At 42.9% G+C, this 21,989-nt stretch overlaps 1 protein-coding gene across 4 annotated transcripts in view; it reads right to left on the bottom strand.

Annotated features, from left to right (window-relative positions):
* Window positions 1-536: 536 nt before the first annotated feature.
* LOC131816541 (conserved oligomeric Golgi complex subunit 2-like) overlaps window positions 537-21,989 on the bottom strand; it is a 449,889-nt gene continuing 428,436 nt past the window's right edge. Inside the window, exons 2-5 of one of the 4 annotated variants that reach the window (XR_009348097.1) lie at window positions 21,218-21,298; window positions 19,501-19,604; window positions 16,150-17,257; window positions 13,961-14,494 (exon numbers count right to left, since the gene is read on the bottom strand). Coding sequence is in view for 2 of the 4 variants with exons in the window: in XM_059149361.1 (XP_059005344.1) it covers window positions 588-741; window positions 14,367-14,494; window positions 21,218-21,298 (363 nt within the window). In the remaining 2 variants the exon portion in view is untranslated. Of the gene's footprint in view, window positions 742-12,899; window positions 13,812-13,960; window positions 14,495-16,149; window positions 18,563-19,500; window positions 19,605-21,217; window positions 21,299-21,989 lie in introns of those variants that run through there. The other 3 variants (XM_059149361.1, XM_059149362.1, XR_009348096.1) reach the window with 3 other exon arrangements.

The following is a 21,989-nucleotide window of genomic DNA, read 5'->3' on the forward strand; positions in this document are numbered from 1 at the left end:
GGAACATGTGTGAGTCCCCAGGTGAGGTAAAGATGGCAGAGCTGGTCTTGTTCAGGATTTCCACGGTTCTGATAAGAAGAGGGCACGTGGGTGTGCCCCAGCTGTGGAATCCCTGCGTGAATTATTTAACACTGACATTGCACCCTGCGAAGATGAATGGCAAGAATCATGCCCATAATCACATTTTAAAATTTTTATTTGCTTGGAATGACATTAAATGCAAATAGAAAACAGCAGCCATGCCCCTTTAGAAGACAGACCATGGAGGAAATGAGCTTTCTATTTTAGTACCTTTAACAAACACTTCCTCCCTGTTTTTGCCCAAAGGGCCCTATATCTTCATTTTGCATGGGGCTTGTAAATTATGTAGCCAGCCCTGGGGACAGCTGTGCAGTGTCTCAATGACCCAGTGCAGGGAATGGCAGGAGCCTCCCTCCTTGATACAGTAGTATTACACAAGCCCCTGAAGCTGAAACAGAACTTCAGGATAAAGTCTGGGCGGGGAGGTCCTCATATTTCTGAGTCACGGGCTGTCGTAAACAAAATATCAACAGTCGGGTGGCTTAGGCAACATGCAGTTTATTTTCTCATGGTTCTGGGCGCTGGAAGTCCAAGATCAAGGTGGCAGTAGGGTTCGATTCCTCAAACGTCTCTCCTTGGCTTGCAGAGAGCTGTGTTCTCCACTCTGTCTTCAAACGATTGTCCTTCAGTCTGTACTGTCTGTGTCCTAATCTCTTCTTCCTGTAAGCACAACAGTCCTGTTGGCTTGATGCCCACCCCCAGTGAGCTCGTTTTCCCTTTATCACCTCTTTAAAAATCCTGTCTCTGAATACTGCCACATTCTGAGATGCTGGGTGTTAGGACGTCAATGTAGGAATCTGAGGGCATCCAACTAAGCCCATAACAATAGTCAAAACTGGATCCGAAACTGAAATTTAGACACATTTTAAAATGCTAAAAGTGTATATATATATATAATTTTTGTGGTAGGCCTGAGATGGTTGGTAGGCTGAGATGTATTTGTAACCTTTGAGGGAAACATCCTTTGGAATGATCAAAGAGAGCTTCTATGTAATTCCATACACCCACAATTAAACCCCAGAGCTTTCTAATTTGGAATTTGGCTGTTTTGTGCTTGGTGGCAACCAAAACCAGCCTAGGGCTTTTCTTTTGTTTTGACAGAAAAGTAGGAGGCAGAGGACTTGAGCATTTAGACATCTTGCTGCTCTTTGGTTTAATCATACTCTACTGAGTTGCCCGAAACTAATTAAGCTCTTGGCTCTGTAGAGGAGATATGATGTTCATTACATGTCATTGGCCACATTGTTCCTTTTTTTAATTGTTGTTAACATTTGTGTTATTTTTCAGTATAAGAGGCAAGCTTTATCTTAGTTTGGGCTGATGTAACAAGAGCACCATAAACTAGGTGCTTTAAAGACATACTTATTTCTCTCAGTTCTGGAAGCTGGGAAGTCTACGATCAAGACCCTGGAAGATTCCGTGTCTGTTCAAGTGCCCACTTCCTGGGTCACAGATGACAATCTTCTCCCTATAGCCTCCAAGGTGGAGGAGGCGAAGGATCTCTGTGGGGTCTCTCTTATGGAGACACTAATCTCACCCATGAGGACTCCACCCTCATGACCTAAACATCTCCCAAGGACCCCATCTCCTAGTTATGTCCCTTTGGACATTGAGTTTTCAACTTATGAATCCTGGAGGGATACACTGTCTACAGTGAGCTTCGTCAAACATCTTTTATGTTCAAGGCACTGTTTTTTGGCAAAATTAATCATTTCCTACACATCCTTTGAAGCAAGAGTATTCCTGCACTTTGCCTTCCTTTAGAACTTTTCTCTAGAGAGGATCCTAAAAAGTTCAGAAAAGACCCAGAAGAAACCTGCTGGTTAGCTCGTTTTTCACAGTAGAGCAGAATTCATTTTGAAGTAGGTTAATCTTAGAAATCCAGGCAAAGACATTTCGCTTGAAAATCATCTCAAATGATCAGTTTTGTTAGTATGAGTAATAGTAACTATAAGATCAATAGAACAACTTTTTCTTCTACTATGGGCCTACTGTGTGCTGGGTACCTCGGAGCATCTGAGTCGAACCATCTCGTGATCCTTTCAACAGCCCACTGAGGGTCACACTGTCTTCTCCTCCACGTTATGGATGAGCCTTAAGTCTGGGCCAGAAATGACACAACTTTCCCAAAGCCATATTGCTACTGAGGGGCCAGCTGGGATCTACGCCCACTCTGTTGCCAGAGCCTGTGATTGCAAACGTGGGCTGCACTAGCTGTTCAGAACAAAGGACTGTTCATGGAGGTGACACAGCTAACCCATGAGACCCACCACCCTTTTCCCTAGGGTCATCCCGGTACAGCCTGCAGTGATGGCCCGAGTTAAGCATTCGAACTTGGTGCTGCAGAGGGCGTGTTTTAGGGACAAGATTGGTGTTAAGGGGGTCTAATGAAGCCCAGAGGGAATGGGAGGAAACAGGACTTGGGGAAATATCTGGGTCCCTGGAGCAGTGATCTCCTTTTATTACTGTGCACCTCTCTTTCACAAAAATAAATACGTAAATACATACATACATACATACAAAAATATTTGCGTACATACCACCAATTTAAGCAAATTTTTGATAAATTATAGACTCTACTAAATTATTATGCACATTATAAATGACATGCAAAAGCTAAACAGATAAATGGATGAGATGAAATATGAATAAAACTTATAATATTTTCTTCCAGCCCCTTACTGGACTATTTCTCAAACTCCCTTTGGAGAAGACTTTTTAAAGATTTGTTCATTTATTTATTGAGAGAGAGACAGCACGTGTGTGCACATGTGAGTAGGGGGGTGGGGCAAAGGGAAAAGGAGAGAAGCAGACTCCCCATTGAGCACAGAGGCCTCACTAGGGCTCAATCCCATGACCCTGAGATCATGACTTGAGCCAAAATTTTGAGTCAGACATTTAATCAACTGAGACACCCAGGTTCCCTGGAGTAGACTTTTTAAGAAAGAGATAGGACACTTGGAATTATAGCAATAATTCCTAGAATTAATCTATAAAAGTGGGAAGATAGAAATGGTTTTTTTTAATTTTTTAAAAGATTTTCTTTTTTTATTCATAAGAGATGGGAGGCAGAGGCAGAAGCAGGCTTCCCGCAGAGCAGGAAGTCCAGAGTGGGACTTGATCCCAGGACCTGGGATCATGACCCTAGCTGGAGAAAGACGCTGGAGATACTGATAAACCAAACTTTAGGGAAAAATACTGAACTTTACTGGGAAGATGAAGCAGAATAACAGCATATGGCAGCAACATGAATTTTAGATAGCTGTTGGTCACCCAGAAGGCTTAAGGTGGAGAGAAAAACAAAAGGTTGTAGTGACCCAAAATTGTCCGAGTTGTGTAATTTGACCCAGGAACTTCCGGGTGACATAAAGATTTGTTTATTTATTTCGCGGACAGCGCCATGTGGGGAAAGAGCGAGGGGGAATGAGGATTCCATACAAACGTGTGAGTGGCTCTTCTCCCATCTCCAGGGGGGAAGGAAGAGATTGGGTTTACTCCAGTAAGCATGGTGATGAGTTGGTGAGGTAGGTTGACTAGATGTCTGGACACCTGAAAAAGCCAGCTAAGGCTGGCTTCCTGGCCATCTTGTCAGTGTCTTATTGAAAGCTTGTCATGTGCAAGACTTTCTTTTAACAGGTTGCCAGGTGAATCAGACTACCGGCTGCCATGTGTCATTGCTCAGGTGGTCCAAGACACAATGTCCTGCAACTAAGGGGATGCACTTAGCATTACAGACATCGTTCTGTCTTTGTTATTTTGAAATTTAGAAAATATCTTATTAATTTGTTCACTCCAAAGAGGCAATTTATTGCTTACTATGACAGTCTTTTGGTAGAAGACACAAAACTGCTTTCTTTGTTATGAAAATCAATGTGTTACACCAATTTTCTGAAAGATGGAAATGAAGTGCCTCCTTCCAGCTGGGTCAGGACATAACTGTACCCTATGTATTGGTTTTTCAATAGAGTCCATTTACAGAATGTACATGTCTCTCAATACAGAAGACATTTGCTCACATTTATGTGTAGAACATTCCCGAACCTGGTCCAGGTTGCAGATGAAACCGTCACTCTGACTGGCAAGGCATAACGAAGAAGAGTTTTCCTGTAAACAATATGTGGTCATGGAAGGAATCAGCACTGCAATTCGTGGCTGATTCCAAAAGCTCTAAGAGGTGGTAGATGCACAGGCAAAGTGGTGACTTTTGCAGAGGAAGCAGGCTGGGGAGAGTTAGCAAAACAGAAGTTTGAGAGGGCCCTAAAATCTCCTCCTGTGGGATTATTGGCCATTGAGCTTGAGAAAGGCTATGGGGAAAACTTGAAAGAGCATCAGATCAAACCCTTGGCCACTGGAGGTTGAAACTGACATGAGCAGCACTATCTCTATTCTTGACCCAAGGCCACAGGATGACAAGCTTTGCTTTTTCAATGTGGTCTCATGTCTCTATACTGCCCTATAAAGAAATTAATACAAATAAATTCTGAGAGTGTAAAGTGTAAGCAGAGCTCCCCTTGGCCATTTCCTAAGTTTTGTCCACTCCGAAGTGAGTATCACTTTGGTGAGTGCATTGCAGGAAATGGCCTTAATGATCAATGGCAGACCTCCACTCCAGAGTGACATAAAAAGCAATCTGCACCTCCTTCCTGATTTGTCTGTAATGAAACTTGCTTTCCTCAGGTCCCAGCATTCGAGGCAGATAAATATGTTCCCTTTTGGTGGCTCTTACTCATACTTCAGCAAGATTTCCCATGTGCTTTCCATGGCTGGCTGGGAAACTGGACCACAATTTATGGCATCTTAGGGGACAGGCGCATAGAATTCCAGTGGGATCCCAGAACAGAACCTAATTGGAGATTAGAGACCATTGCGGTGCGAAGCTTTTCTTTGAGATCGAAAGAGGTGCATGTTATGCAAATATTAGCAAGTGTAAGTTCACACTGTCTACTGAAAATTTATAGACTCATTATGGTCAAGAAGGCTGGAAGATAAGTAGATTTTGGAAAAGATGCAGGTAAATTCAGGGAGGTGGCAAATTACCCCAGGAAAAGTAGAATGGCTAAAGAGTATGGCCCAAGCTTTTTAAAAAGATTTTATTCACTTATTTGACACACAGAGAGCCAGAAAGCACAAGTGGGGGGAATGGCAGAGGGAGAAGGAGAAGCAGGCTCCCCGCTGAGCAGGGAGGCAAATGTGTGGGACTCCATCCCAGGACCCTGGGATCATGACCTGAGCTGAAGGCAGACACTTAACCGACTGAGCCACCTAGGCGTCCCCTGGCTCCAACTTCCAAAGATGGTGTATGAGATACCTTTGGTGGGAAGGAATGAAGATCAGCAACTGTCCTTGATTCTGCTTCTCAGGAAGGCATTGTGATGTGGTGCCCAGGACTTTGGAGACAGACACACGCTTGGTGCCCTCCGGCTCTGCCGCAAAAGCAACACCTTCCAGAGGGCAGCTGCAGGCACCGGGTGTTGTCACACAGGGTCAGACCCGGGAGGCACTCAGCCACGTACCCATTCCACCATCCTGCTGGGTTTGGAAGAGCGCGATCAAAGTCCCTGCTGCCGAAGGACCATCCAGAGTGACATGTCCCATGGGGCACGCCGGCATTCCTTTACCCCTTCAGGTTATTGGCAGCAAGGCTGGAAATTTTTTAAATTGCCTGGGAAAATGATAGCAAATGGCTCCAAAAAGGAGTTTCAAAACGCAGACTTCATACTATGTTTTGAGTAAATTTCATTCATTTGGCAGGTACTGACAGGGTGCTTAAGTGCCAGGTACTGCTGCATTAGAAACGGACTTGAGGAGTTAACAGGAGGGGGCTCCAGCCCTCAACCAGCACAAAGTTGATCAATGGATGCATGTGACAGACAGAGCACTGTGACGGGGAGTACTAGGTGCTCTCATAAGAAGGGTGTGCTAGGAGTTAAGGGAACACTCGGGGGAAGCCAGAACCAACACTCGGGGAGAGCTGTGGGAAATATGATGGATGCAGATGGCTCCAGGGGAAACCAGAGAACTCCTCAGATCCCTGCTTCTTAACAGCTCCAAGTGCCCGCTGCTTCAGAGTGGGGGCTGGGCGAGCAGGGAGCTGGGGTGGGCGCAGCGATGCCTGATTTCCGACTTCCAGCCCCTGCGCTGTTTCACCTGTCCCTTTAGGAGTACAATGACATAGGATTTCACCAACGGAGGATCTACCCCTGCATCCTGGTACTGGAAAAGCACGCGAGGGCTGCGGAGCTGAAAGCGAGTTGGTAGTTCCAGTAATGTGTGCAGGGTTTTAAAAAACTATATACGGGAAAATATCCGGTCTTATTTGCATGTGTTTGTATCATGCACAATTTTTAACTGCAATCCTCCTTTTTCCTTCTTCCCTGTTGTTAAGACTCTCCTCTCCTCACCGCTGCCTTTGTCCCTATAATACCTGTTGACAGCCTGGTGCTCATCCATGAGCTCATTCGCCTCTATCCACACACGCATGGGGCTCTGTCACTGTTTGACAAATATGGGCTCATTTTATCTACCTCTTGATCTAGTGCTTCCCGGTTAAGAATCCCTCCTGCATAACGTCCTTCTGTTTTTATCTTCATTTTTATAAAGAATGGCTGCTCACCTTTTATCAGGTGCCTTTATTTTTTTATCAAATGCATTTATTGCTATGGTCTTAAGAGTTTTTTCACAGTTAATTTAGTGATGAGGTAAATCTTATTGATTTTCTGGTCTTGAGCTCCCTTTATTTTCCTGGAATGAATCCAAGTTGGTCTCAGGATATAGTCCTTTGATAGATGCCTGACTTCTGTTATTTGCTAACATTAGTTCAGTTTCTGTTAACTAATCTGTCCTAAGCCAGATTTGTTAATAGCTTCCCCGTTCCTCCCTCTCAGGTTTGGGTATTAAAATTGTGCTCAGCGTCATCAAGTGAATTGACTTATTATTGTTTAATTGCCTGTTGCCATTTAACAGTAGAATGACAGTTATCCAGCTGCAAACCTGTCTGATCTTGGAACTCATCTTCTGAATTTTCCATTCTTGAATCATTTGGATGATTTTGTTTTCCTAGGAAATCATCGTTTCTTCTAGGTTATCAAATTGATTAGTATAAAGTGCCTCGCAGTTTAGTGATTCCTTTTTATTATGCATTTGCTTTTATATCTCTGTTCCCAACCCTTATCTGTTTTGCAACTCTCTCTCTCTCTCTGTCCCCTCCTCCCTGAAACCCCCCTTTCCCCATCCCCCTTCCCTCTCTCCCCACCTCCTCCCACACCCCATCTTCCCCCTCTCTTATCCTTAATAGGGCTTGTGAAGTTTTTTTTTTAATTATTTCATTAGTCTTTCATAAAAACAACTTTGAGTTTATTTGCCGCTCATATTTTTTATTAGTTAAAAAATTTATCTTTATTATAATTACTTCCTTTCTTTTGATTGAGCTGCCCTTTTCTGATGGGTTTAAATGAGTAGTTTCTTTTATTCAAAAAAATGTTTGAAATTGAAGACATTTGACACTAAAGTCTCCTTAGAGTATAACTTCTGGTGTCTTCTGTAAGTTTTGGTATGAAATAGTCTCCCTTCCATTGCTTTCAAGATTTTCTTCAGTCGTCTTATGATTTCTTCTTTGACTGAAGACTGTATTTCTTAACTTGTATGTAGTTTCAATTTTTTGTTACCAGGTTATCTAATTCTGATTCTACTGGATTGTGATCAAAGAACTGTTCTTTAAATCTTTAATTTGGAAGGCTTGTAAAGGTTTCCTTTGTTGCCTAGTATGCAATTAATCTTTACAAATATGGCTTTCCTTAGGTGTAAGAAAGAAATGTATTCCGAGGGAAATAAGGATGTCTATTTTTTTTTAAGATTTTATTTATTTATTTGACAGACAGAGATCACAAGTAGGCAGAGAGGCAGGCAGAGAGTGAGAGAGAGGAGGAAGCAGGCTCCCCGTGGAGCAGAGAGCCTGATGTGGGGCTCAATCCTAGGACCCTGGGATCATGACCTGAGCCGAAGGCAGAGGCTTTAACCCACTGAGCCACCCAGGCGCCCCAGGATGTCTATTTTCTGTGTGTCCTTGTTTTTCCCTCCTTCTAGTAGATACTCCCATTTGAAAAGCTAAAATTTTACCTTGTTATTGCATTTTTAGAGTCTTTAGGTATTATGATGTTAGATGTATACCTGCTTATACCTTTTACATCTTCTTTCCAAACTCTGCCTTTAAAAATGTCCCTCTTCATCTTAGTACCTATAACTTTAGACCCAACTTGTCTGCGATGAATTTTGCCATTCCGGCTTTCTCTTTTGCATGGTAACTCCTCACCTGATACATTCTCAATCCCTTTTGCATTTTAAGTATGTTTCTTGAACAGCGTGGATCTGTAACCCCCTGATAGGTGCTTTAATAGAAAAAGTCAGTCTGTACACATTTAAATTAATGATAAACAGTCATGATTTTATTCCTTCCATCTTATTTTGTTTGTTTTTATTTTCCCCATTTTTGATGTTTTTAATCAAGTTCATTCTTTTTCTACTTGATAAATATAGAAGTTCTTTGCATTTTTCGATGACAGCTTAATTGAGATATAATTCACAGGCCATACCACTCACCATCTAATGTGATGGTGAGTTTTTAATGGCTTTCACTATAGTTAACTATACTATACTGAACTACCTACACATTTTCATCATCCTCAAAAGAAAACTTTAGCCATCACCACCAGTCTTAGGCAACCGCTAATCTACTTTCGGTCTCTGTAGATTTAGCTATTCTGGAAATTCCATATAAATCAAATTATGCAGTATGTGGTCTTCTGTGACTGACTTCTCTCAATCAGCAGAATGTTTTCAAGGCTCCTCTGTGTCGTGGCACATATCAAAATTCTATTCCTTTTCAAGGCTGAATAATATTCCACTGGCTGGGTGGATCACATTTTATTTATCTCTTCATCAGTTGATGAACATCTGGGTTGTTCTCATCTTTTCGCTATTACGAATAAACCCTAAACCTTCATGCACAAGTTTTTGTGTGGGCATAGTTTTTTTCTTGGCTCTATACACAGGAGTGATATTGGTGTGTCATATGGCAACTCTGTGTTCTGCATTTTGAGGAGCTACTAAGCCATTTCTAATGTGGCTGCGCTATTTTCCAAGCCCACCAGCAATTTACAGGTTCCAGCTCTTCACATCCTTCCAACAGCTGCTTTTGGGTTTTTTGATAGTAGCCATCCACGAGGGTGGAAGGTGGTATCTCACCATGGTTTTGATTTGCATTTCCCGAAAGATTAGTGATGTTGAGCATATTTTCACGTGCTTATTGTCCCATATACTTTATATATACCTTATATGTATCTTTAAATATATATATTTCATATTTTATTTATATTTAAATACATATTTAAGAATGTAAATACATGTACATAAATATGTTTATATAAATATATGATAATGTAAAATATATTTATATATACATTTATATATTAATGTATACATTTGAATATTGGAGAAATGTATATTCAAGTTCTTTGCTCATTTTTTTAAAAGATTTTATTTATTTATTTGAGAGAGATTTATTGAGAGAGATCACAAGCAGGCAGAGAGGCAGACAGAGAGAAAGAAGCAGGCTCCCTGCTGAGCAGAGAGCCTGATACGGGGATCGATCCCAGGACTCCGAGTTCATGACCTGAGCCGAAGGCAGCAGCTTAACCCTCTGAGCCACCTAGGCGCCCCTCTTTGCTCATTTCTTAACTTGGTTGTCTTTTTATTTGAGTTGTAAGAATTCTTCACACAGTCTGAATGCATGTTCCTTATATATGACCTGCAAATATTTTCTCCCATTTAGTGGCTTGTCTTTTGACTTTGTCAATGGGGTCCTTGGAATATTTTGGTTGAGTCCCATTTATTTGTTTATTATTTTTTTTAATTTGCTTGACTTTGGTGTTTGGCTGAGGAGCCGTTGTTAGATTCAAGACCACTAACATTTACCTTTGTGTTTTCTTCTGAAAACTTTATCATTTTACTTTATTTTTATTTTTTAAATGATTTTATTTATTTGAGAAAGAGACAATGAGAGAGAGCATGAGCGAGGAGAAGGTCAGAGGGAGAAGCAGACTCCCTGTGGAGCTTGGAGCCTGATGCAGGACTCATCTGGGAACTCCGGGATCATGACCTGAGCAGAAGGCAGCCGTCCAACCAACTGAGCTACCCAGGCATCCCGAACTTTATCATTTTAATGCTTACATTTATATCTTTGATGCATTTTGGGTTATTTTCTCTGTATGGTGTGAGGCAGGACTCCTGTTTCATTATTTGCATGTGGCTGCTTGGGAGTAAAATACTGTTCTTACCCCCATTGAATTGTTTGGCACCCTTGTCAAACATTAGTTGACTGTAATTTATTTTCCTTTTTTTTTTTTTTTCACGTGCCATGTATATTATATTTCTAGGAAAAAGGAATCCCAGGATTTTCCCTCCTGCCTGGATTCTTCCTTCTTCATGGTGCATGATGCCAGAAGAATTTTTCCATGCAGTGAAACCAAACTGAGGGAATGGAAATATTCTGCCACTTTTCTAGATCTTTCAGTTATACAAGTCTAGGGCTGGTCATGCCACACTTGTTTAACTTGCCCGTGAGGTTCACAGCAGTTTTCCCGGCTCTGTGGTCATCAATAATTTCAAATTTGCCAATGTGCTCATGCTTCGTCATCACAGTGAGGAAACGGGACGATGACTTTGGTGCATGGCCTCCTAAGAACCTGGCCTTCGCCCCCCCTTTCAGCAGTGTTAATGTTCTTGAGGGCATCTGTGGGACATTTGTTCACACTGTTACTGCGGCACGGAAAGATGGCAGAAAAACCTTTTTTCCCTTTTATTAATATTTGGTCTTGTTCTCCTTCCCTTTCTCATAACTGAATGCGTATTTCCCCTGTCATTTGAAAACTGAATACTGTTCTCCAGCTGTTTTCCCCAGACGAGATCTTGTGTATCAAGAATCCTTATTTCAAGGTTATTATACACAATCTTAAAGATTTATGACTGTCCTCTTATTTTACACATGCATACACACGAAGCACTAAATACGGACTTTATCTGAATGGCTAAATGTTGGCCAACACAGAAGTCAGTTGTAGTGGGAACTTCTAGGAAAAAGATATAGTCTGAAGTTTTTGTTCTTTAAAAAAAGCCTTCATGGGGCGCCTGGGTGGCTCAGTGTGTTAAGCCGCTGCCTTCGGCTCAGGTCATGATCTCAGGGTCCTGGGATCGAGTCCCACGTCGGGCTCTCTGCTCAGTGGGGAGCCTGCTTCCCCCTCTCTCTGCCTGCCTCTCTGCCTACTTGTGATCTCTGTCTTTCAAATAAATAAAATCTTAAAAAAAAACGCCTTCATATTTTATTAAAAATTTTAGGTGTCCGAATTCAAAAGGTTAACAATATAGTACAATAATAATAATAATAATAATAATAAATCATCTAATAATAATAATAATTTCTCCTGCATAGTCACTGCTGCACACTAGAAAAATGAGATGTTTCTTTTCTTTTCTTTTTTAAAGATTTTATTTATTTTATTTATTTGACAGACAGAGATCACAAGTAGGCAGAGAGGCAGGCAGAGAGAGAAGGAGGGAAGTGGGCTCCCTGCTGAGCAAAGAGCCCGACGTGGGGCTCGATCCCAGCCAAAGGCAGAAGCTTAACCCACCCAGTCGCCCCGAGATGTTTATTTTCATTTGGGATTATGGAGGGGCAAGGTGTTTTTGGCTCTCCTGCTGAAGGAGGGACTCAGTCAGTATTGTCTCCACCTTTTTCCCTAATAGTAGCTCTGGAAGATGAAGACGTCCCTCCATCTCCCAGACATGAGGGTTTGACCAGGACATGGGATGGTATAAGCTCATTGACATAGTCTCATGAACTAAGCCCTGGTTTATTGGTCACAGTCGTTCTCCAAGTATTTTCACGAATAAACTTCAGGTGTTTCCCTTACTCTAATTTTTCTTTCTGAGATTTCTGACTGCAATCACTACTTCCTGCAGTCAATCGAGGAGAAACGAGGCATGTGGCAGCGCAACAGTGTGTTTTTCTTTCAAGATGACAGAATCACTCTTGATTTCTGTACGCATCTCGGATTTTCATATACGAACATGGATTTTGGTGTCTACCCTGAGGAGATAATACATATGGTGTGAGCTACACTTGTATTCTCATGACACGTCACCTGGGTTACCCAGAACTTTCTGGGCCCGGCAGAAAGGCAGAAACCTGGGTGAATTCCTCATTGTTCCAGCAGGCTGTCAGCCCTCAAAGGCCTTCTGGATGTGTTTGTGCATCGCAGTGTCTGCTGTGTAAGATATAGAAAGAGCACAGTAGTTCAGGGGGAAAATATTTAGGAACACATTTTCCAGGAGGAACCAGGATTCCGTTTGGGTGACCCTTGACCATTTTTCATCTTCTGACGACTGAAAGTGGTAGTTAATCTACAGTCATGGTTTTAACATGCATTTTGAATGTAATGTTAGTTTCCATCAACATAAAACTATAAGAACTGTCTTCCTAAAGGGCATTCATGTAAGGCCCATTATTTTCCAGCTTGATTAATGAAAACAAAATTTTTCTGTAATGCTTTCTTCCTACTCTGTATTAGTTTTCAGGACTGGATTGAAAGTGATTTATTGTGGATAGGGTTATACCTGCTCGTGGAATTTTTTTCTGTTCCTGGGTTTTTAAAGGTGGCAGAGTTGACTTTCTGATTTTAATTCATCTTCACTAGATGAAGAATTCACAAATAGGACTTTTTCTTGAAATAACCATAGCCTGGGGGCGCTTGGGTGGCTCAGGTCCTGGGATTGAGTCCCACATCGGACTCCCTGCTCAGTGGGGAGCCTGCTTCACTCTTTGCCTCCCCCTCTGCTTATGCTTTCTCTAATAAGTAAATAAATAAATAACCTTAAAAAAAAGAAGTTGTATTTGACTGGACCTTCATGTGGAGTGACAGATCAACAGAAAGACAAAGGGATATGAGTCAGGAAGCAATGAAGGAAAACACAGAGGCGCACAGTATAGACAGATGTTCCTTGGCTTATGACGGCCTCGGCTTCTAATAAACCCATTGTTCAGCTGGAAATCTCTTTAGTTGAAAATGCATGGAAAACACCTAAGCGACTGAACATCAGAGCTTAGCCCCGCCAAACTTAAATGTCTTGAGAACACTTACAGTATTGCACAGTTGGGCAAAATTCTCTAACACAAAGCCTATTTCACAATAAAGTGTCTGGTATCTCATGTAACTTACTGAACACTGCACTGAAAGCTAGAACAGGACGGTTCAAGTGTGTTGGTTGCTGACCCTCGTGATCACGTGGTTTGCCTGGGGGCTGTGCTTGCTGCCCCTGCCCAGCATTACAAAAGAGGACCCTACTGTAGATTGCCAGCCTGGGAAAAGATCCAAACTAAATGCATATCACTTCTACACTATTATAAAAAGTCAAAAAACCATAAACTGAACCAAGGTGAAGTCAGGGATCTTCTGTACCAGGTGTGTTAGGGAAGGTCAAGCACTCCTGTCTGGCCAGGAACCATAGTGGTATGGGGGAAAGTTCCACAGTAAAAAGTTCTACAGCGGAGAACCACTAGGACTCAAGCACCAACGGTCACAGGTTGCGCCAGGAAGACTGGATGCTCTTCTGTGGGTGATGAGAAGCCACGAGCGACTCAGGAAGGCTGCAGAGCTCTGGGCAGGTGGGACAGCTGAGGGCTGCAATGAAGAGGGACAGGTGGAGCTAGGATACCAGGTGGGGAGAGGCCGCTACCCTCGAACAAAAGGCGACAAAGGTCTGGACTGGGATGACGGAGATGGTGGAAGGTAATGGGATATTCATGAAACAGAACGGGAAAGCCATGGAAATGAGATAAGAGAGGGAGGGAAAACCGAACATGACTTTAATTGCCATCAGTATAAAACGTGTTGAATTAAAATGAATTGGTATTTCTAGACCGATGATGACATCACAATAATGGAAGGAAACCAATTATGATTTTGAACCTGGTTAAGGAGAAAGTATAGACAAGAGAAAAGCAGAGGCTCTGGAGTCACACAAATGTCACCGTTGAGATTCGTCCCCACTCTTCATTCCATTCCCTGTAAACCCAGGCAAGCGACACCTGCCTCACAGCACTGGTAACAAATAGGGAAGAGCACACGTTCCCACATTCCCGGGTCAGACAGGACAGCCAGGGATCAGCGGCACATGAGGAGGTGACACTTGGTCACTAAACTGAGCTCAGGTGCATACACAGCATTTTACGTCACCTTGAGATGGCTCCTCCTGTGACCTCTCGAAGAAGGCGGCAGTGGTGAGGAACGAACTCCAGGAGCTTATTAGCATACATGATCTTCAGGCCGTCCGGATGAGACTCAACAATCTGCTCTACAATCACCTAGCAGAAGGAAGAGCATTTTATTTTTATTTATTTATTTGTTTGTTTGTTTGTGTTTTTGTTTGTTTTTAAAGCACCTAAAAGAGAAGTATGAACTATACACTACAGAGAAAAGAATCGAGTAAACCTTACAAATGCACTTCGTCCTTCCTCCTCCCCACTCAGTATGCTTTCTAAACAGGAGGTAAGTGACAATGGCATGAAAATCTAGGTCCCAGGATTTGGGAATACTGCTCCAATCCTGGGGGACACAGAGGCTGAGGGACAGAGACTGGCCTGAAGCTAAAACATCATACACACTCATCTGCTTCCCTTCTGAGCTTAAAAGCGAAATACTGTATCTGCAGACAACAGCTCTGTACCATCTTCACCCTGGCCTTATCCTCTACCGTCTCCAGAACAGGGAAAGGGCTGAGATGAAAGTGATGGAAGAAAACACATCTTATTTTGCTTTAGTATTTTATTTTATTTTTTGGTGAGGCTGAGTTGCAGGAGGTGAATGACAAGCATACAAACTTAAAATACAAACGTGGCCACAGTTCATTTAATGACACGGAAACGTAAAGTACTTCCTTAATTTAGCATATTAGATTCAGTTCAATGAAAAGGGCGTAAATTAAATAACTAAAATGTTTTCATTTAGTGACAAAGAATAATGTGATCTTTTTCACCCCCACAGAGAGAGCTATGAACTATAATAGGATACATACAAAGAAGTGACAGATCATTTACTTTTAGTAGTCTTAATGAAGCTGAGAAGATTACTGAAATTAATCCTTCAATTTCACTTCTATCACTGGGATACTGTCTCATTTTAAAACTGGAAGCCTTTCATCCTGAAGTCATGGTGGGTAGCTTTATACTTACTGGACAGAAAGAACACTCACACTGGCAGGTGACTGGAAGAAAGCCCTCAAACGCTGAGACTGGCTTCATGACTTCTGTCAGCCTTAACTAGATGAAACCGACGCTCTCTAAGTTGGAAGCTGCTGACTGCTGGCGGCCTCACATGGTGCAGCCCATACTCCGGCCGCTCAGAGGCAGGATACACTGACTCCCTGTATTTAACTGTATCCTTATAGGTCAAGAACACTGGGTAACCAAGTTCCGGACTTAAGGTACTACCCCGCTAACTCGCCCTTCAAAGCCCTTTATCTTTGAATATTCCCTCCCTCCCACATTCCTAGCCTGGCAAACTCCCCCATGGTCTTCAAGACTTAGGCCACATAAATTCTGCAAAGACGCCTCCCCTCACAGACTTTCCCTGCACACAGAGCTGTCTTCCAGCTCCTCCAGTGGGCACAGGCGCCTTGGTGGGGTCACGCTTTTCGGCAACTTCATTAACATATAACTTATGGAAATGGAAATTGACCTGAAAAATGTTCTGATCCGTACCTTCTTCCTAGGCAAGTCCCTCACCCCTACTAAATTAAGATGATCCCTGAGTTATGGCATCACTGGAAGAGACTAGAGCGCATGCCTGATTCCTGCCATGCTGATGGGCACCAAGCGGGACCAACCTTTTCTTACAACCAGAAGAGCAGGAACTAGGAGCATCTTCAAGGAAGAGCCCTGAGCTCTCTCGCACCCAGTCAAGAAACGAAGCCAGATTAGATGCTCTGTGTTTGTGGAATGAGGTGCATGGGGGCACAAACCTCATCCATGTACGGTTTCACCAGTACTTGACCAACGAACGCCTCTGCATCCCGTGTCTTGTCAAATGTAGCTTAAGTCCGGAGGCAGTGCCGTATGATGTCCACATTGGAAGTCTGAAGCCCTTCTAGCAACAGGCCTCCCAGGGACTGCTGCAGCATGGCCGTAATGTGGGCTATACGCTGCAAGAACAGAGAGACCAGGAAAGAAGGTCCAGGCACAACAGTTTCTAAAAGCTCCAATATATGTGTATAATTTATATACATATGTGTTATATATATAAATCGAGCCTCTAATTCTACCAGAATATATGTAAGATTAAAATCCCAACATTTCCTAGAGAAAAACAATGAATCTCTTCTCCCCATGATTGCTTTCTTTCTTTCTTTTTTTTTTTAAAGGTTTTTATTTATTTATTTGTCGAGAGAGAGCACAAGCACACAAGTAGGCACAGGCAGAAAGAGAAGCAGGCTTCCTGCCAAGCAAGGAGCCCAAGGTGGGACTCAATCCCAGGACCCTGGGATCATGACCTAAGCCAGAGGCAGTGGCTTAACTGACTGAGCCACTGAGGCGTCCCCTCCCTATGATTTCTTTGAAAGTAAGTCGGCTTCATCAAAGTGAAGTTCAGATAATTACTGAACGACAAAAAGTTATTTGCCTCTTAAGCTACGGAGTAAATCTGACAAACGTGCATTTAATCCCAGTCAAGGGCTTTGGATAAATGAACTCTGACTACATCATATGATGTGTCAAGTTACATGAAATTCAGAATTAATTTTACTTGCATAGTTTGGAGACTATGCTTGTGTCTTTACACAAAATCTATCTAGTGTGACATAATGAAAGCAGGGTCCCAAGCAGGAGACACTGAAAAAAAAAAAAAATTCAAAGCTAGCTTCAAAATCCTGTAGAGTAGCAACTATCAGGGACAATGCTAGGTCAAACCAAAATCATCCAGGAAATTCGCAAACAGCAAATTGAAAATCGAAACCAACACTTGCTGGTCTTACTTTGTCCCGAAGAGGCATGCCTTTGCTCTGAACAGCATGAAACTGTAACTGGTTAAATTCTGTGGCAATTCTCTCCAAAATCTGTCTAGTCCAGAGAGGGCTAGTAGAGACAATTAGAGAAATGTAATTCCCAAAGTTAAAACCTGCCACCCCCACCGCCCCCCATGCCTTACAGAGCTCAGGCACCTGCACCTGCATGCCATCAATTTTCATGACAAACTGTCTGTGCAGCAGGCCCCAGTGCAAGGGGTGAGGAGCAGGGAGGTCATAGAAGCCACCGACGCAGCCTGGCCTGGGCCACAGGGCCCAGGCAAGGGGATGGAGCTATTTTAGGTCAGTGTGGGTACAACTGCATGTTTCCACCACGTTCCTCGGGCTCTCCCATTCGTGCCCTTCTTCTCCCATTCTCTAACCCCCTCCTCTCTCTTGCCCTGTCCTACCGTTCATACCCGAAGCCCCCTCTTCTTCTCCGCCTGCCTCATTCTCCCTCCCAAGTACCTCCCCAGTACCAACTACCGCTGTCTCCTCAATCAGCTAAAACTGACCGCCTAGCAGCAACCTGGGAAATCGCTCAGAGCAGCGGACTCCAAGTTTAAATTTACCCAACGGCAGAAAGAGTAAGCTCGGTGCTCCGGGAGCTGGTGAGAAATCACTCACAGTGCATCTGCCATCAAGTGGACTGGATACACTTCCCTCTTGCCCCCCACATTAGAAAGTGTCAACCCCATTCAAAAGGAAGTCGAACAGTGAAAGAAAAAAAAAACACAACAAAGGCCCCAAAGCCCCTGCTGGGCTCTATGAGGCATCCCACATCTGAGGATGGGCAGTCAGGTAGTGAGGAAACACACTGTAAGGAAACCCAAAATCTCTGGAGACCTGCCACGGTGTGCCCCGTCCCAGAGCATCAGAACTGGTGTGGAGGGAAGGCAAGTGCTTGGCACTAACAGTGCCGAAGCCTAATCCCAACCTCTACTGACTGATCCCATGCACATTTCCTATTTATCCCTTTCTCGGCATTTCTGGGCCTGGCAGAGCATGATGGATTTACCATGCGCTGACGCTACTCTGGCTTTCCTGACTCTAGAGCTCAGAGCTGCTCTTCGGGAGAAAAAAGTCCTCCAAGGTAATTCTGAGCAAGAAAGCGCACAATGTCTGTTTATCAAGGACAGTGCTGCAAAGGGACAGGATTGTAGACACAGAGCTCACTGAGGTGTTTCTATCCGAGGAGCACAGCAGCAACAGCAAAGACAGGAAGAACACTGGAGGGCCAGCGCCCCAGGGGCCGAACGTGGACATGGCTGGAGGGGCTGCAGGCGCTGCCAAGGGCCGCAGCGAAGCAGAGCCGCTGGAGACACACGGGCTGCAGAAGGGCCGCATGCAGACTGTCTGCTAAGTGTGGACGAACCTGGGCAGAAGCACGAGTACAACGGGCTAGAGACACAAGCACAGTGGAGGCTGACCACTTAGTTGAATGCCTTGATGTGAAAGGGGGCAGAGACCTAGGACCAGAGAATCACTTCCTTTGGGATGTGTCCATTCTTAACCTCCATCATGAGACATGTGGAGCATATGGTCTCTCAAGTTCCTTCCAAATCTAAAACCTTAATTCCTAAAATTTAGAAACCTAACTCCGCCTGCAAGGGGAGGGACTGTTAGTGTCACACAACAGAGCACTCAGGGCACCAGGCGACCTTGACGCAGGCATCCCAGCTGGAATGTGTAGGACCAGCCCCAGCTACTCCCACTGCACCACTGTGAGTCTCACGGTGCTGACAGGACCTAACTACTCATTTTCTGAGTCACTCATCTACCCTGGATGATTGAAAATTCACACCAGGAAGGGAACAAGACAATCACAGTATAACAAAGAGAGCCATCATCTTTTTCCTATTTCATAAGTTTTTTCTTTCCTGTTTGTAAATTTCAACTGGATATGTCCTATACTGTTTCATAATAATAAAATGCTGGTGCAAAATACATCAATGGTAATACTCTGGGCATGTCTAGGGAAAAAAATGAGATGGAGAAAAACCAAGATGAATGGTAGGTATACCTTAAAGATCAACAGGACTTTGCTAGTCCTCAGGGAAGGTGATTCCAAATATACTTTTCCACTGTAAGCATAATGACGTGTTGGAACTGTGGTCTATAACCAAAGGGTTTATAGGAACGTGTTATAGATTTCACCATTTCATGCTCTCCACTCTCCTGGAGCTACATTCTAGCCACAAACCTGGATTTTCTTCTTGTTCAGAAATGAATTCTAACTATGCCGTCCACGCCTAATTAGACTGGATGTGAAGTATTAATTTATGTGCTACTTAGTTAAAAAAAAATGCTTACCTGCTTCCTTCTAGTGCAGAGGTTTCTTTAGAACTTTGTGAATTTAAGATTTTTTCAATCTTTTCAACTGATCAAATAACTTGTATAAGCCTCAACACACACATCTATAAAAATAAAAATTAAGCAAACAAAAAACATCACCATCTTTACTCTTAATCATCTTTATTTCCCATGCTAAATGCAGGAAAATAAAGACCAAAAGTTAACTTCAAATATATAGGGCATGCTATATTTTGAATATTTCTATGAAACACAGAATTCTCAAGAATGCCAATCTTAGTTCTAGATAAGCATACTTCCATATTCTATTGCAAGTTTATAGAGGAAAAAAAAACCCCTAGACTTTGCTTTCTCATATTCTATACTCTTATTTCTTCTTTTCCCCATCCTGAATCTTTCTATGGGCATTTCTTTACTATTTTTTTAAAAAGATTTGTTTATTTGAGAGAGAGAGAGACTGCATGTGCGCGTGCAGGGGAGGGGCAGAGGGAGAGAGAGAATCTCGAGCCAACATCCTGCTGAGCACAGAGCTCAATGCGGGGCTCAATCTCATGATCCTGAGATCATGACCTGAGCCAAAATCAAGAGTCAGACGTTTAACCAACTGAGCCACCAGGCGCCCCTCCATTTGTTTTCTTATGGCCCTTTATTCATGTTTTAACTTTGGCCCTCTCAGTTTACATGTGCATATACCTATATGCCCAAGCACCAAATCATTAAAGACCTTTTATACTACAAATATTATCAAAGAGGTTGAGGGACATTATGAAAACTCTCATCCTTAAAGAACAAAAAAATACAAAGTCATCCATTCAATAAATAATAATAATAATGAACACCCCTGGGAGCTCGACATTCATTCCGACAGGGGTGGGGGGCACGAGAAAATAAAGCAAGAAATACACCCTGCTCTCACAAAGCTTACTGTTTTGTCTGGAAGTGCACGACAAGCATTCTTTGGACAAAAGCTGTGAGGAGATCCAGAGGCGAATTAAACAGAAGGTCCCTCAAACAGGCTTCTCCCCACTGAGATTTTAAGAAATATGCGAATAATACACATAGAAAACATTGTACAGAGCAGCAGGCGAGAGTCAGAAGCCCAGACTCCCAATGCCCACTGTGCCCCTACATCGTTATGATCATGAATGATATCGGGGACACTTGGAACTGGAGATAGCACTAAGGGGCACACTCCCGGGGTGAGCCCTCAGATGTACAGAGCCGTTGCCTGTCTCACACACCTGAAACTAAGCCAACACCGCATGCTAACTACTGGGAATCAAAAAAAATTAAAGTGAACACCAGAACATAAAGAACACAGGATCAGAAAATAACAACAAACCTACGGCAGAATCCTGAGTTTGCTTTGGAAAGCCCACTTCTCCCCTCGTCTCTAATATAGGCCTATTTTCTTTACAGGGCCGCTGACAATTTATACAGTCGTTAACTGTCAAGCGCTGCACCGACAACAGTTATCACTGTTTCTTGTTCTGGAAAAAGTAGGTGATCTTGAGATCGTGTTGGTACCTCTGAAATTCTGTCTTCTTATTTCAGGTAGATAACGTGACATAATACATAAAATGCACATGCGTGAGAGCTTTGAAAAAAAGCTAAATTAGAAAAAAAGAAAAAAAGCTGAATAGTGCTGACAAGTTCGCGGAGACAAGAGGAGAGGGCTTCAACTGGCATGCAGCATAAGAAATCTACTGGAGGGTACCTTTTTCTTCCTTATGTCCTCTTGTTTACACATTCGTTTATCTACTGCCCGAATTCCTTCACTGACTGGTGACCTGAGACTCTTTAAAAGAATAATAAAGAAAACGTATTACAGACATTGTTTTGTCACATTATCAAGTTCCTACATCTCATTCAATTCCACAGAACTTAATACCTGTGCACCAGTACTATGCAGATATTGACAAAAAAAAAAAAAAATACCATGATATACCAGACACAGTTACTGTTGAGGGGACTTATGATCTGGGGGCATAATGACACGAAGGCAGGGTTGCATGGCCAGAAGAAGAATGACACATATACAGTGAAAGTTATGGGGATGAGGGGGCTTAGAATGGAGAACAGATAATATGAAGCAAAGTACAGGAGAGTCTGGAAATGTGATGGGGCTCGAATCGGACTCTGAAAGCCATGTGTACACAGCTGCCGAGGTGTGGAGGGGATGGGGAGCAGATGTAAGTGCACACACACTCAGGGGCAGGGTCAGACAGGCACACAGCCATGTGCACTGCAGGCTTCCTTCTGGAGAGAAGCAGAAATAGGAATGGAGGGCCAACTTCACTGAGATGAGGTCTTTAGATTCTGCATATTTTGGAGAACGAAAGAATGTCAAAGCACTGATGCATGATGATGAAATGTGGGTATGGAAATACCAGGAATCAAGAATGAAGAACAGAAGACCAGAAAAAGGCAGAGCACAGAGGTAGAGAAACATGTCCAGAAGCTAATGAATAAAGAGATAATTAGGAATT

The sequence above is a fragment of the Mustela lutreola genome, chromosome 15, assembly GCF_030435805.1.
Source record: "Mustela lutreola isolate mMusLut2 chromosome 15, mMusLut2.pri, whole genome shotgun sequence".
Lineage (NCBI taxonomy): Eukaryota > Metazoa > Chordata > Mammalia > Carnivora > Mustelidae > Mustela > Mustela lutreola.